This window comes from Hemiscyllium ocellatum, chromosome 30, assembly GCF_020745735.1.
Source record: "Hemiscyllium ocellatum isolate sHemOce1 chromosome 30, sHemOce1.pat.X.cur, whole genome shotgun sequence".
In the NCBI taxonomy this organism is placed as follows: Eukaryota; Metazoa; Chordata; class Chondrichthyes; order Orectolobiformes; family Hemiscylliidae; genus Hemiscyllium; species Hemiscyllium ocellatum.
The window spans coordinates 13,651,639-13,666,917 of record NC_083430.1 but is presented as its reverse complement, the minus strand read 5'-3'; the positions used below and the strand labels follow the sequence as shown (position 1 = coordinate 13,666,917).

The 15,279-nt window shown below is 43.5% G+C and overlaps 1 protein-coding gene across 1 annotated transcript in view; it reads left to right on the top strand.

Annotated features, from left to right (window-relative positions):
• Positions 1-2,081: 2,081 nt before the first annotated feature.
• Positions 2,082-15,279, top strand: part of LOC132830058 (borealin-like) — a 43,134-nt gene continuing 29,936 nt past the window's right edge. Inside the window, exons 1-3 of the mRNA XM_060847524.1 lie at positions 2,082-2,166; positions 7,829-7,934; positions 9,042-9,170. Coding sequence (XP_060703507.1) covers positions 7,835-7,934; positions 9,042-9,170 — 229 coding nt within the window. The 5' untranslated portion in view covers positions 2,082-2,166; positions 7,829-7,834. The remainder of the gene's footprint in view (positions 2,167-7,828; positions 7,935-9,041; positions 9,171-15,279) is intronic.

Here is a 15,279-nt window from a genome sequence, read left to right as displayed (position 1 = left end):
GGGACTTCTCTATCCGTTTTCCCAGGTGTCTCATTTGACATTCCCTCCCACCCCCACCGCCCCAGGCTCACTGACTCTCATGGTGTTCAACCCGTCAGTCCCTCAATTCGACAGGTATCACACCCCCCCAGTCTCTTTTCTTCTTTGGTCCGTGCACGGGGTTGCCTGACTGCAGCTGTGCCTACTATTCCATGCCTGCCTTATTTTCCTGTCCTGGTTCGGAATGACTCCCCTAGGATCCTCGTCAGTCGACTATATGGGGCACCCACCAACGAAAGACACAGGACTGTTCTAAAAGTAACGGGACGCGTCTTCCCAGTCATCGATGGTGACCACTCCGCCGGTGATGACAGTATCCCAGACGACGCCTCCAATTGTGAGAAATGATTCTCACTCTTCAATAATTCCAGTCTGAGTCAAATTCCAATGAAAGTATTTATTAAAACATTCTTATAAGAATGGGTGTCCGACAAGTAGGCACACTGATCAACAGGTTACATCGCAAGTTATACAGTTCAGCTGAGTCTCTCGGTACTCCTCTTTTAGCTTATTGGCTTGGCATGCAAAGCGTCAAACCTATCATAAGCTACTCACCACTCCTCCTCTGTTTACTTCTCCCACTACTCTAAGCCAGTCGCCCCTTACTCTTGTTTGATTCTTGCCTTATTTGGCCTTACACGTGACAAAGTGCAAGTGTTAGATTGGTTTTTTTACCACATAGTTGACCGTTTCACCACATCCCTCTGTGATCTAATGTTAGCGTGCATCCCCCTTCACTGCAAACTGTGTATGTGCTTGATAGATCAACACTTCTTTCCCGCACTGAGCCTTATGACCTGTTTGTGGTTAGGTAAAAACAAGGCCTGCAGATGCTGGAAACCAGAGTCTAGATCAGAGTGGTGCTGGAAAAGCACAGCAGTTCGGGCAGCATCTGATGAACAGGAAAATCGTCGTTTTGGGCAAAAGCCCTTCATCAGGAATAGTGGAGAGATAAATGAGAGGAAGGTGGGGGTGGGGAGAAAGTAGCTTAGAGTACAATGGGTGAGTGGGGGTGGGGATGAAGGTAATAGGTCAGGGAGGAGGGTGGAGTGGATAGGTGGAAAAGATAGGTAGGTAGGACAGGTCATGGGAACATTGTGGCCTCAACTCCACTTACCCTCCCTCTCACCATCCCCTTAAGTCCTTTGCTCTTCAAAGAATTATCTATCTTAGCTGGAAAAACATTCAGTGAGGGGCTTCAATTACTTCACAAGCCTTTGGGTCACAAAGTTCCTCCTCAATTCAGGCCTAAATGTGCTTCCCCTACTTTTGAGGCTATGCCCTGTTGTCCTAGTTTCACCTGCCAGTGGAAATATCCTTTTTATTTGTGTCTTGTTTATTCCCTTCATAGTTTTATATGTTTCTGTCAGGTCCATCCTCATCTTTCTCAGTTCCCTGGGACAGCGCCGCCTTGTGATTGGGCTTGTTTGTGTCAGGGCCTGACTGCTTATGGCCCCGCCCTTTACAACACATCGGCCTGTGATTGGCTGTCTCTGAGAGAGGGTTGTACCCCTGAGACAGAGCGGGCTGTGATTGTTTTGCCCCGAGCCAGCACCTGTTTGTAATTGGCTGGCCTTGACACAGACTGGGCTATGATTGACTCACAGCGTGACAGGACTGGGCTCCGATTGGCTGTGGTGCGGCTGGGTGCCTTCCCTGAGCTCTGATTGGCTACAGTGTGACATGAATGTGTGACCCTGTAGTGTGACTAGGGGCGTAATCTGAGGCTTTGATTGACTGGTGTGACTGGAGGAACGCTCTGATTGGCAGTGGTGTGACCGGCGGAGTGGTCCGATCTCTGATTGGTTGTAGGGTGTGGCCTGGGTCTTTGATTGGCTGTGTTGCGCCAGGAGGTGCGGCATGCGGTTCTGAAAGGCCGTGATATGGCTTGGGGTTTGGTCTTTGCCTGTGGCTGGGGGCGTGGCCTTGCTCTCTGATTGGCTGATATGTGTCTCTGGGTGTGAACTCGCTCTCCGATTGGCTGTGATGTATCTGGGGGTGTGGCCCGAGCTCTGATTGGCTGTCCGGGCTGTTTGAAATTTAACTGTAGTGAGGGCGCGGGCGCTGAGCCGGAGCCGCAGACAGATACCGAGATCGAGACTGACCGTGAGGGTTCCGGGGCTCAGGGTGAGTTGTGGCTGGACCGACCCGCTCTGTGAGCTGGAGTCCGCGGTATCGAGTTGCGGGTCACTCTGGGTTGCCCGTGGTACGGCAGCGGCCGTCAGGGGCACGGGGGGTGGGGGAGATTCAGCTCAGGTCAGTGCGGCTAGGCCTCAGAGACCCCTCAAACCACATCTCCCGGGTCAGTGCGGACAGAGACATCTCCCAATGTTGCCCCCTCACCCCGACCCCCCCCCATCCCGACCCCCTTATACTGTCTTCACCCCCCACCCCCACCCCCACCTTACACTGCCCTTGACCCCCACCCTCACCTTATACTGCCTTCACCCTCTTCCCCCCCCACCTTACACTGCCCTCACCCACCCCCACTGTGCACTGCCCTCACTCCCCCCACCCCCCACCTTACATTGTCTTCACCCCCCCCACCCCCACCTTACATTGCCTTCACCCCCCCCCCACCCCCTCCTTACATTGCCCTCACCCCACACCCACCTTGGATTGCCCTCAGCCCCCAACCCCACCCCCTCCTTGCACTCCCTCAGCACCCCACCCCCTCTGTGCACTGCCCTCACTCCCCCCACCCCCCACCTTACATTGTCTTCACCCCCCCCACCCCCACCTTACATTGCCTTCACCCCCCCCCCCCCACCCCCTCCTTACATTGCCCTCACCCCACACCCACCTTGGATTGCCCTCAGCCCCCAACCCCACCCCCTCCTTGCACTCCCTCAGCACCCCACCCCCTCCTTACACTGCCCTCACCCCACCCCCACCTTGCACTGCCCTCATTTCCACCTTTTCTCTTGCCTTGGTGTGAGTGGCTTCATCGAGCTGTGTGTCAGATCTTGCGGGCACAAGCACTAACTGTCATTGTTATTGAGGTTCTCCCTGTCCCTGTTTTACCCAACATGACATGGTACTGTCATTGTTTGGGGATAGCACAGAGACACAATGTAAGTGACCTGGAGAGTGAGTGTGCTGTTGTGATCAGGTCTACAGAGTTCAAGCCTGTGGTTATGACTCTCCAGCAACGATTGGTAATGGTGCAGGTTTCTTTTGGAGGGTTTGCAGTTGATGCCTCAGTGTTCCCAGACTTTAGTTGGAGGGGAACAAAAACAGAAATTGCTTGAGAAACTCAGCAAAGCTGGAGGGAAAGCAGCATTCATGTTTTGAGTCTAGTCAGGTTTTGACAGCGTTCCGAGTGAAGGGAATTCATACTCATCTGTGTAAGGTGTTATGTTTGTTGAGTAAATATGTCGAGTAAAAAATGAGGTCTGCAGATGCTGGAGATCACAGCTGCAAATGTGTTGCTGGTCAAAGCACAGCAGGTTAGGCAGCATCTCAGGAATAGAGAATTCGACGTTTCGAGCATAAGCCCTTCATCAGGAATAAGCCCTCTTCCGGCTGTCTCTTTCTAGCCTTACTGCATAGCTCTTTGAATTTGTCAGTGAGCTGACAAGAGAATGGTTTCCAGCATCTGCAGTTCTCTTTTTTTGCCAGAATCTAGATTAGTGGTGCTGGAAAAGCACAGTAGGTCAGGCAGCATCAAGGAGCAGGAGAGTCAGGATGCTGCCTGACCTGCTGTGCTTTTTCAGTGCTACACCTTTTGACTCTGATCTCCAGCACCTGCAGTCTGTACTTTTTTCCCTAGAAGAGTACTGCTAGCTAACCTTAAATTAATGATCATGTTGGAGCTGAATAAGAGCAAATTTGAAAAGCTCTTGCCTTTTCATCTTGAATTCTTTGTAGAGTAGCATAGCCTGGGTATGATGTCACTGGGTGAAAAGTGAATATTTGGGATTTATAGCTATTCATCTGATCTTGAAGGGGGGGGCGGATAATCCTGATTTGTGTGACGGTGGTGGGTACGAGAGAAGAGGTGTGAACTACTAAGGATTATAAGTTATCTTTGTAGGTGACCGTGGCTTTACTGGTAGTGGGATTAAGGCATTTAAGTAAATCTTGGTTCGGAGTCATTTTACTATCGAATAGAAAAACTGAACTTTTGAAGTCCCACCATGGAGCGTCGGTGGTTGAGGGGTGACCTCGTACAGGTTTATAAAATCATGAAGGGTATGGATAAATTGAATAGTCAAGGTCTTTGTCCCAGGATAAGGAAGTCTAAAACTGGAAGGCATAATTTTAAGATGAGAGGGAAAAGCTTTAAGGAGGACCGGATAAACTTTTTCACACAGTGGGTGGTGTGTTTATGGAATTAGCTGCCAGAGAAAGTGGTAAGGGAAGGTACAATTAGAACATTTTAAAGGCATCCAGATGGGTACATAATTAGGAAAGGTTTAGAGGGATACAGGCTAAATGCTGGCAAACAAGACTAGCTTAGATGGGGATAGTGTGTAGATGAGTTGGACCGAAGAGTCTGTTTCTGTGGCCTGTGACTCTAAGGCTTAAAAACTGGGGAGTGACCAGTGTTAATTCCTATTTCTCTCCTCACTTTGTCATGACTTCAACATACTGAAGGTATTTTCAAACTCCTTCTGTCCTCTCCACCATGCATCATCTCAAAATGTTTATTGTTTATTTAGCTCTGTCAAAAGGCAAGCTTTTTTTAATTCATAGGATACACCTACTGGCTAATTTTGTTACTCATCCCGAAAAGACTGTTGTGGGCTTGGGGTCAAATAGGCTAAATCTGATAAGCATGGTATATTTCCTTCACTGAAGGATATTAATGAACTAGATGGGTTTTTATGACCATTGCTAATCATCTTCGTTGTCAAGGGATTATGCACCTGTGCCCCTTGGCCTGTTTGTTCTGCAACACTCCCTCAGGCTCTACCATTAACTGTACAAGTCTTGCCCTGGTTTACCTTCCCAAAACACAACACCTCACATTTTATCTAAGTTAAACTCCACCTGTCATTCCTCATCCCATTGTCCCATCTGATCAAGGTCCCAAATGTTCATTTCTAACTTTTTGTCCAGTGACAGATACAGTCACCATTAGAAAACTTTTATTACAGAATTTTGATTGAAACCAAATTTGATCATTTGCCATGAAGAGAATCTGATTATGAGGGACAGGGTTTATGTGCATTTATGGATTCAGGATAAGTCAGCATGGCTTTGTGCATGGACATTCTTGTCTTACTAACTTGGTTGAGTTGAAGAGGTGACAAATAAGATTGAAGGCAGAGCCATGGATGTTGTCTACATGGTCTTCAGCAAAGCATTTGACAAGATTCAGTATGGTAGACTAGTTAGTAAGGTTAGACCACATAGCATCCAGGGGGAGCTTGCCAATTGGATACAAAGTAGGCTTGACATTGGAGACAGACTGAGGTGGTGCTGGAGGGCTGTTTTTCAGAGTGGAGGCCAATAGTATGCCAAAAGGAACGGTGCTGGGACCACAGCTTTTTATTACTTGATTTGGATGTGAATATAGGAGGTATGGTTATTAAGTTTATACCTGACATGAAAATAGGTGGTGTAGTGGACAGTGAAAATTGAGTACAATGGGACTTTGATCAGATGGGACAATGGGCTGAGGAGTGACAGATGGAGTTTAATTTAGATAAATGTGAAGTGTTGCATTTTGGTAAGGCAAACCAGGGCAGGACTTCAACACTTAATGGTTGAGCCTGAGGAAGTGTTTAAAAATGTGTTGCTGGAAAAGCGCAGCAGGTCAGGCAGCGTCAAAGGAGTAGGAGAATTGCCCTTTTGGGCATAAGCCCTTCTTCAGAATTATGCGTGAAATGTCGATTCTCCTGTTCCTTTGATGCTGCCTGACCTGCGCTTTTCCAGCAATACATTTTTAAGCTCTGATCTCGAGCATCCGCAGTCCTCACTTTCTCCTGAGAGAGTGTTGTAGAAAAAGAGACCAAGGGGTGCAGGTGCATAATTCCTCGACAGTGGAGCCTCAGGTAGGCAGGCTGGCTGGTGAAGGTGGTGTTTGGAATGCTTGCCTTCATTTGTCAGAACATTTGAGGATAGGAGTTGGAATGTCACGTGGCTGTACAGGACATTGCTGAGGCTCCTTTTGGAATACTACATACAATTCTGGTCAGCTTTCTATGGGAGGGATGATGTTGAACTTGAGTGGGCGCAGAAAAGATTTAAAAGGATGTTGCTGGGACTGAAGAGCCTGAGCCACAGGGAGAGGCTGAATAGGCTGGGGCTTTTTCCCCTGGAGCATTAAACACCGAAGGATGACCTTGTAGAGGTTTACAAAATCATACAGAACGTGGGTAGGGCAAACAGCCAAGGTCGTTTCCCCAGGATAAGGGAGTCTAAAACTAGAGGGTGTAGGTTTAAGGTGAGTGGAGAAAGATTTTATGATCTGGGAGGGGTAACTATTTCATGCAGAGGGTAGTGTATGCATGGAATGAGCTGCCAGAGGAAGTGGTGGTGGTGGTGGGTACAATTATATCATTTAAAAGGCATCTTGATTGGTACATGAATAGGACGGGTTTGTAGGGATATGGAACTGGATCAATTTGGGCTCTTTGATTTACGCAGATTGCACTGAAGGATCTGTTTCCATGCTGAATGACTTTATGGCTCTAAAATCATTTCTTGTTTTTCTAAACTGCAGTGAGTATAAGCCTAAATAACCCAACCACCTCCTCTCTACAGGCTGAAGTCTTTGATGGAACCATCAGACTCCGAAAAAGATCAGAATACCCTGATTTTATAAAGCTAGTTCCTATCTGAGTTGCTGGATAACCAACAGTATGACCCACACAATCCGTTAAAAAATCCTTGCTGATGAAGAAGCAGTGCCCCGAAAGCTTGTACTTTCAAGTAAACCTGTTGGGCTATAACTCGTTGTCGTGTGATATTTAACTTTGTCCACCCCAGTCCAACACCGGCACATCCACATCACGTGTGATCTAGATTAGGGAAGGTGATACGAGACAGAATATGGAAGTATGATTGGGTCAGGGGAATTCGCCCATGATTGGTTAGTTTGGCAGTGATGCTATAATTACATTCTGTTCATTGGTGAAACAACCTGGTCTTAATTTACTCCATTCATTACATCGAAGAAAGATTGTCTAGACAGATGTGCAAACTGGGCCAGTGTAGCATTCCATTCTGTCCCTCACCCAAGGTCAAGACTCAACAAAGTGACCCATAGTGATTGATGGTGGGAAATTTCTTGGAAGCATCTCCGTCTCATGCTAGGCAAACTCTGGAGTTGTAAAAGGGCATTTGCAGCAGTGAGTTGGCTGTTTTGCAGTTTTGAGGGGCACGAGGCTGGGAAGAAGTAATCATCTCGCAAATAAGACTGTGTCCCCTAACTACCTTTGGTAATGTTTCTTTTTCATAAAGGCAAGAATCTAGTTGGAGCCTTTATTAGTGAGACCCTTTTGTACCGGTACATAATTCTGTTCTTCACTTGTTGAGTCAACAAGCTTCATGTTTTCTTCTAGAAAGGAAGAAGCTAGTACATCCATTTGTTCCAAAAACATCTAATGGAATGTAGCTAAATCATATAACGTTAGCAAATTGTAAAAGCTGTTATTTTTATCAGCCTTTCATAGTGTTGATAATTTTTCAAAGCCCTAGGTTAAAGTAGAAGGCTTACTGTTATAAAACTTTAAAATTAAAAATGTGTTGAGTGGTGCGAGGGAGGCAAATCTGAGCCTTTTCCTCAAACTACACTTTGTTTATTTGAGAATAATTGCTTCCATTCTTTTCCTTTCAGGAAACAATGCCTGCAAAACGGAAAACAACTGGTCGCAAAAAGAATGCCCTGGAATTAAAGAAATATGAAAAGCTTCAAGCCTTCCTGAAGGATTTTGACATTGAAGGTAGTAAACTCAGTTAACTATACAATATTATTTTGTTAACAAAGTCCGTGTGGATTATTTTTCAATTCTCCAAGTAAGCTTTGTTTAAACAAAGCTTATGTATAGAAAAGATAGGCAAGAATGTTGCCAGGGTTGGAGATTTGAGCTACAGAGAGAGGCTGAATGCGCTGTGGCTGTTTTCACTGGAGATTCGGAGACTAAGGGGTGATCTTGGAGGTTTATAAAATCATGAGGGGCATGGATGGGGTAAATAGACAAAGTCTTTTCTTTGCAAGCCCAAAACTAGAGTGTGTAGGTTTAGGATGAGAGGGGAAAAATATGAGAGACCTAAGGGGCAACTCTTTGATGCTGAAGGTGATGTGTGTATGGAATGAGTTGCCACAGGAAGTGGTGGAAGCTGGTACAATTGCAACATTTAACAGGCGTCTGGATGGGTATATGAATAGGGAGGGTTTGGACGGATATGGGCCTGGTGCTGGCAGATGGGACTTGATTGGGTTGGGATATCTAGTCTGCATGGACCAGTTGGACTGAAGGGTCTGTTCCGTGCTGTACAGCTCTCTGACTCTGCCCTTTTCTTCTTGTAGAGTTATTATTTCTCTGGGTTGTAAGATATAGGAGCAGAAGCAGACCATTCAGCCTGTACAGTTCGCTTTGCTATTCAGTAGCTGATCTGATCATCCTCCACTTTCCTGACATTTCCCTGTAACCCTTCATTCCCTTGCTGATTAAAAATCTGCCTGTCCGAACCTTGAATATATTGGTGACCCAATTCTACGGTCCTCTGCTGGAAAGCTTTCTACAAATTTGCTACCTGCGAATGAAATTCCTTCTCATCTCTGTCCTAACTGGATGACCCCATGCCCTTAAATAAATAATCTTCTGGTCCTAGACTCTCCCACAAGAGGAAATAACCTCTACATCTACCCAGTCAAGTCTGCTAAGAATCTTTTACATTTCAATAAGGTAACTTCACATTCTGTTCCGTTTTTTAAATTTTATTTTAAGAGTAACAGCTCCTTGCCTTGATAACTGACTTCTGAATGTAAATGGTAGAATTGCCACTCTCTTAATGTTTGCTTGTCTGAACTGTGACTTTTCTTATAGTTGAACGCCGAAAGAGAGAGATGGAAAAAGCAATGAACAATCTTCTCATCACAGTAGATGCTTATTACAGCCGTGCGATTATGAAACTTCCAGTGGCTGTTCGACAGATGGATTTCCTTGACTACCTTGGTAAGAATTGCTCCCACTGTATCTGCTATGCACTAGTTTAGGGGGGTGCTTTGAGGGCAGTGACTTGGTGAATCAGGAGCATGACAGTTCAAGCTGGATTGAAGCTCCACATCAGCCTTAAAGCTCAATCCCACTTTGGAGATCTCTGTTCTAGGCTCATGTTTGTAAAATGTTGAAAATATCATAATGTCATAAATCAAGATTTAGGCTTTTTTTAAAGTTTACAAAATATGCTGCAATTTGAATTATTTATTTTCAGTGCATGTCTGTGTATATTTTTCTGAAGCAATTACATTGTACAAGTTAATTCCAGTCTTTTATAATCTAATGCAATGCTGCTACATTTTCTGATGTTCGCTACAGTGATTGCAGAGTGTTCAAATATTCAGAAGCACAACATTTAGCAATTGTTGTTCGTGCATTCAATGAGCCCCAATCTTGCTCCATTACTAGAGCATACTATCTAAGATGTAATTTCAGTGCAATGCTGACAGATTAGTTACTTTAGATGACCTGAAGTCCTGCTCATGTCCCTCTACACCCTTCCTATTCATATACCCATCCAGATGCCTTTTAAATGATGCAATTGTACCAGCCTTCACCATTTCCTCTGGGAGCTCATTCCATTCATTATACCATTTAAAGATAAGGAGAGCTCTTCAGGAGAGATGTATATGTTATCCCTCAAATGAGGCTGTTGGTGAGTTTCCATGTTTGCTCAGGAATATAGTTCATGAAATATTTCATTGGAATGCTAATAAATGTCCTAATAGTAAATTGGTTATGCTGTTTTCTTTTAAAAAGAATCACCTTCAGATCCAGAACTGCCAATCCCTTTAATTTGAGTTTTATTTGGACTTTCTGTCTGGAAGACAATTAGCTTGCAGTAATGTAGAGTCCTTTGCTTAAAGGTAGCATCAATTATATCGGTATTTTGAAACAGCTCATTTCAAAATGGGCATTGTTTATGCAGTAATCAGGATAAGCATGGTATTCAATATTCAACTGTGTCCCCTGCTGTTTTTTAAACACTTGATAAGGGATTCGATGTGTTTTATTGAGTCCCTGCTAGCAGGGTATGACTTTGTCATTTTTGGTTCGTCGTGTTTCCTAATTCATGTCCACTTCTATTGACGGCAGGGCTGCACTGCTCCTGGGGTCTACTGTGTTGGAAATGTAACTGAACAGATGGGTGCCAACCTAATTGGGATAAATTCACACCGTGCAAACCACTGTCTTAAACCGTCCTTTTTTCTGGGTGCTGCAGCTAACTCATGTTTGCATTGAGGGTAGTGGGAAGGAGATGGTTAACTCAGTATCTGATGTAACGAGCTAGGAATAGGTTAGAAAACCTAAGCAATGCAGCTGATACAAGTAAATTGAGAATACATTAAAGCAGCAAATAGTAATAATTAGAAATAAATGAGACTGAAGTTAAATCCATTTTGGATGAAATGAAAAAGGGCAGTGTGCCAAACTGACAGTGCTTCCCTTGAAGGTCAGAGGACTGAGGGAAATTGATTCATCTCAACAGCTAAACTGTTACCCTGTGGTTTAGAGTTCAAATGACTTTGAATGTGCTAAACAACGTTAGACCAAGAAAAACAAAGTAGGCCTCTTAGCCCTTCAAGCCTTCTCTGCCAGTCGGTGAGATTTTGGCTGATCAGATTTTAACCTCAAGTCTACATTCCTATATATCCTCAATCTTTAATCCTTTTGTAACTAATAATCCATCTACAATTGCCTTAAAATTAAAGATTCTGCATCCAATGCCTTTTGAGGAAGGGAATGCTGAAGTCTCAACCATCTGAGAAGAAATATTTCCTCATCCCTGAGAAAGCCGACCCATGAGGCACACCACTAGTGACATCCTATCAGCCTGAAAAATACCCAGTCAGTCTTCTATCCATGCCAAAGTGTTATCCCAACATCATGAGCTTTTATTTTCTACAATAGTCTTTGACACATTCACCAGTAACCTTAATCCAAAGCATAAATTACTTCTTAAACTCTAATAAATTAGTCAAACATGATTTCCCTTTGACAAAACTGGGTTAGCTGTGCTTAATTGTTTTAAACTTATTCATGTGCCACATTAAAGCTTTTTTCATAATAGCTTCTAACATTTTCTCTATATTTGATGTTAACTGGCCCATACTTTCCTGCTTTCTGCCTCCACTCCCCTTTTTGAATAAAGTTAGTAATCTGAGGAGTTCGATGAGCTATTTTCCAATCTAAAGGAACCTTCCTGGATTCTAATGCATTTTGGAAATTTAAAATCAATGCATCAACTATTGCATTTGCTACCTTTCGGAGCCTAGGATGAAATCATCAGGACCTGAGGACTTATCAATTCAGTTCCAACTCAGTACTACGTTCTGGTAGTGAATATTTTTGTGTTCTTCCTTCTTAACTCCTGATTTATAGCCATTTCTGAGATGCTGCTTGTATCATCTCGAATGAAGACCAGTACAAAATATCTTCAATTCATCTATCGTTTCTTTATCCTCCATTACTAAATCCTCAGACTTCTTTCATTTGGAGCAATGTTTACTTTGTTTTAAAAAATAATTTAGCAATAAGTCAACATATGCTGCTAAATCAGGGGACATGGAGCTCCTCAAAAAATGTGAGCATTTGGAGACGTAACAGTTCCATATTCTCCATTTCTTAACAAAAGTGATTTTTAAAAAAAAGTGATCTGGTCAAGTCCAAGTCAGCTGGGTTTCATATCAGTGACTCCAAGCAAATATTATGGAAGCAATTAAGTTATTAACTTGATTAAAACAGTGTTTCAATTCTACAACAATTATTGAAGGAGACAGAGTATAGACTTGATAGTCCTCAAAGAAGTGGTCAAACAAAGCCGCCAACCTGCCCCGTACTTTTTTTAGATTGCCCTGAACCCGTTATTTTGGTTCCAGTGTATAGATTAAAAGCATCACCATTTCCACGAATTCCAAATGACAAGCTTGCTTGTTTTTTTTTGTGTGCTTCCTACATTGAGGTAATTTAGAAAGAACTTGAGTCATTCTGTGGAAACTGGTATTGAAAATTCGTGTTTATTTTTCAAAGGTTCTTTAAGTCAATGAAGGAACAAGACACTCTATTCAACCATAGAAGCAAATGATCTTCAGTCAACAAAGAAATTGACTGCATAATCCTGAAGGAATAGAACAATTGTTCAGGATTTAAGTTAATCTATGGGGAGAAAAGCAATCAAGTTAGGTATACAATCTCAGAAGTTGAACTTTAAACCCACATTATATCAATAAACTGTTGCCATTTTATTCTCAAAGTATTGTCAAGTTGATTCGTTCTTTGGATGCATTGCCTTGATGCTCACAGCTGAAATCATTCAGCTTGAGTGTGGACAAATAAAATAGCTGCAGAAAGAGCTGCAAGTTAACGTTAACTTGAAGCAGACAAGGCAAAGCATTGAGTAAAACCTGTTACACACAGAAGCATGTGATTTCTGCATCGTTTGGAAGTACAAAATATATAATAGGTACTGTGAAATGTTGGTCTCCTGTGAACAGAATAGTTAAAAAGAATTTGGAGATTAGATTAGATTACTTAGTGTGGAAACAGGCCCTTCGGCCCAACAAGTCCACACCGACCCGCCGAAGCGCAACCCACCTATACCCATACATTTACCCCTTACCTAACAACTACGGGCAATTTAGCATGGCCAATTCATCTGACCCACACATCTTTGGACTGTGGGAGGAAACCAGAGCACCCGGAGGAAATCCATGCAGACACGGGGAGAATGTGCAAACTCCACGCAGACGGTCGCCTGAGTCGGGAATTGAACCCGGGTCTCAGGCGCTGTGAGGCAGCAGTGCTTGCCACTGTGCCGCCCACGGTGACATAGGAACATAGAACTCAGGAGTAGAATTAGACAATTCGTTCTTTTGAGTCTGTTCCTCCATTCAATGAGATCAAGACTAATCTAGTTGTGATCTCAAGCCTACATTCCTGCCTGCCTTCACAGCACTTTACTCCTTTCGTTAATATAAAATAAATTGTTCAGCTCTGTATTAAATACACTTGTTGACATCCCCTTTAGTATCTGAGGTGGTGACTCCTACAGACAGGCAACCTTTTGAAAGAAAAGGTTCTCCTTGACCCCATCTTGAAAGAGTGATCTCTTATTCTTAAACTGTACTACCTTGTTTTAGGCAAAAATGAGGACTGCAGGTGCTGGAAACCAGAGTTTCGATCAGAGTGGTACTGGAAAAGGTCAGCAGGTCAGGCAGCATCCAAGGAGCAGGAAAATCGACGTTTTGGGCAAAAACCCTTCATCGGGAATAGCTACCTTGTTTTAGAACATCCTGTTCTGTTGATCTCCAAGATATCTCTCCCCATCATACTGGCCATGACGTGGAAGTGCCGGTGTTGGACCAGGGTGGACGAGATCAAAAGTCATAAGACACCAGGTTATAGTCCAACTGGTTTATTTGAAATCACAAGCTTTTGGAGAGCTACTCCTTTGTCAAGACAAAGGGGCAGTGCTCTGAAAGCTTATGATTTCAAATAATCCTATCGTACTGGAAGCATTCTTAATTAACAGAGCTGCTCCACCACCTATTTCTGAGCTTCTATCTTTTCGAAAAATCAGTTGCCTTTCAATGTTCAGATCCCAGCCCTGGTCACCTTGCTACCTTGTCTCTGTGGTACTTACCTGGTCAAACTATATATTTATGTCTGCTGCCAATTAATTTACTTTATTAGGAAGGTTACACTCATTCAGATCGAACGATACTCAAGAAAGTCAACATTCTCTAGACCAAAGCAGCCTGTTTGTTTGGCAGTCCATCCCACCTTCAGCATTTGGTCGTCTCTTCACTGACGGAAGCAATGTGTATTGGCTTCTCTGACAAAGCCTTCCAAACTCATGACCTTTACTATCTTGAAGCACAAGGATAGTGGATGCGTGGGCACACCACCATTTTCAAGTTCCCTGCAAGTCCCACACTATCCTGATTGAAACTTTATAGCCGCTCCTTCACTGCTGGGTTAAAATCCTGGAAATCCTTTCAGAACCGTTGGAGTACCTACAGCTGTTCAAGAAGGTCCAGGACCGCTCGGGACAGGCTATCAATGCTGGCCTGGCCAGTCGCATCCACATCCTTAATTTTTCTTTACAATTGACATCTTTCAGCCATTGAGACAAATAAATGTAATATTGAAAACACCTAAAAATTCATCACCCTTTGGTCAAGGAGCTCAGAGTCCTGGAAGGGATCCGAGGAAAGCTGGGGTAGAGAAACATTAAAAACTAGAACCAGGCTAGCCTCAGATAACTTAAAATGAAAATAGGCGAATCTCAGGAACATGAGGACTACCCTACAGGACAAAACTTCAAGCAGTTAGATTACCTCAACCAACGATATGGGAAAAAAACCCTAAATGCCATACTGTTATGATCCAACATATACCTTCCCTGCTGGGTAATATTACTTTGCAATGTGTGGTTTAACAACATTTTTGCCAAAATTATGGTCTTTTAAATGAAACCCTGCTAGATGTAACAATTTAATTAACAGAGCAAATATAAATTTTCCAGTCTTTAGTTTAATAGGATATAAGTTCGGAAATGTACATCAGGCACCCAATTCGGCCTGGTGCACAGATGTATGCTGAAATTGATGGGGAAGGATAAACATTTGATGCTCTGATTTCAGCCGCTCAGGATCCACTATGAACATCTTACGATCCTGAGCGTGGCAAAACATTGACCAGAAACGCAGGGCTTACCTGCATACCTATCAAACTGATAGAGTTTCAGACTGCCTTGTCTCCAAGTCCTCATGATTTACTTTATGCTGGAGCCTAAGAAGAGATGGCTAATGAGAGTAGATGTGTTGGTGTTAATTCTCCAAGCTTCTCTAGACTCGAGAAAGCCTTCATTAGACTGCAAAGTAGCAAATATAACTCCTCTGTTAGGAAGAAATGTAGAAAACAGGAAACAGAAGGGCTGTTATTTTGACCTCCTTCATGGGGAAGGTGTTAGAATCTCCTATTATATAGCTTATAATGGGGCACTGTGAAAATCTTTAGGGATTTGGGAAGAATCAGCTTGGTTTTGAAAAAGGGAAATCAT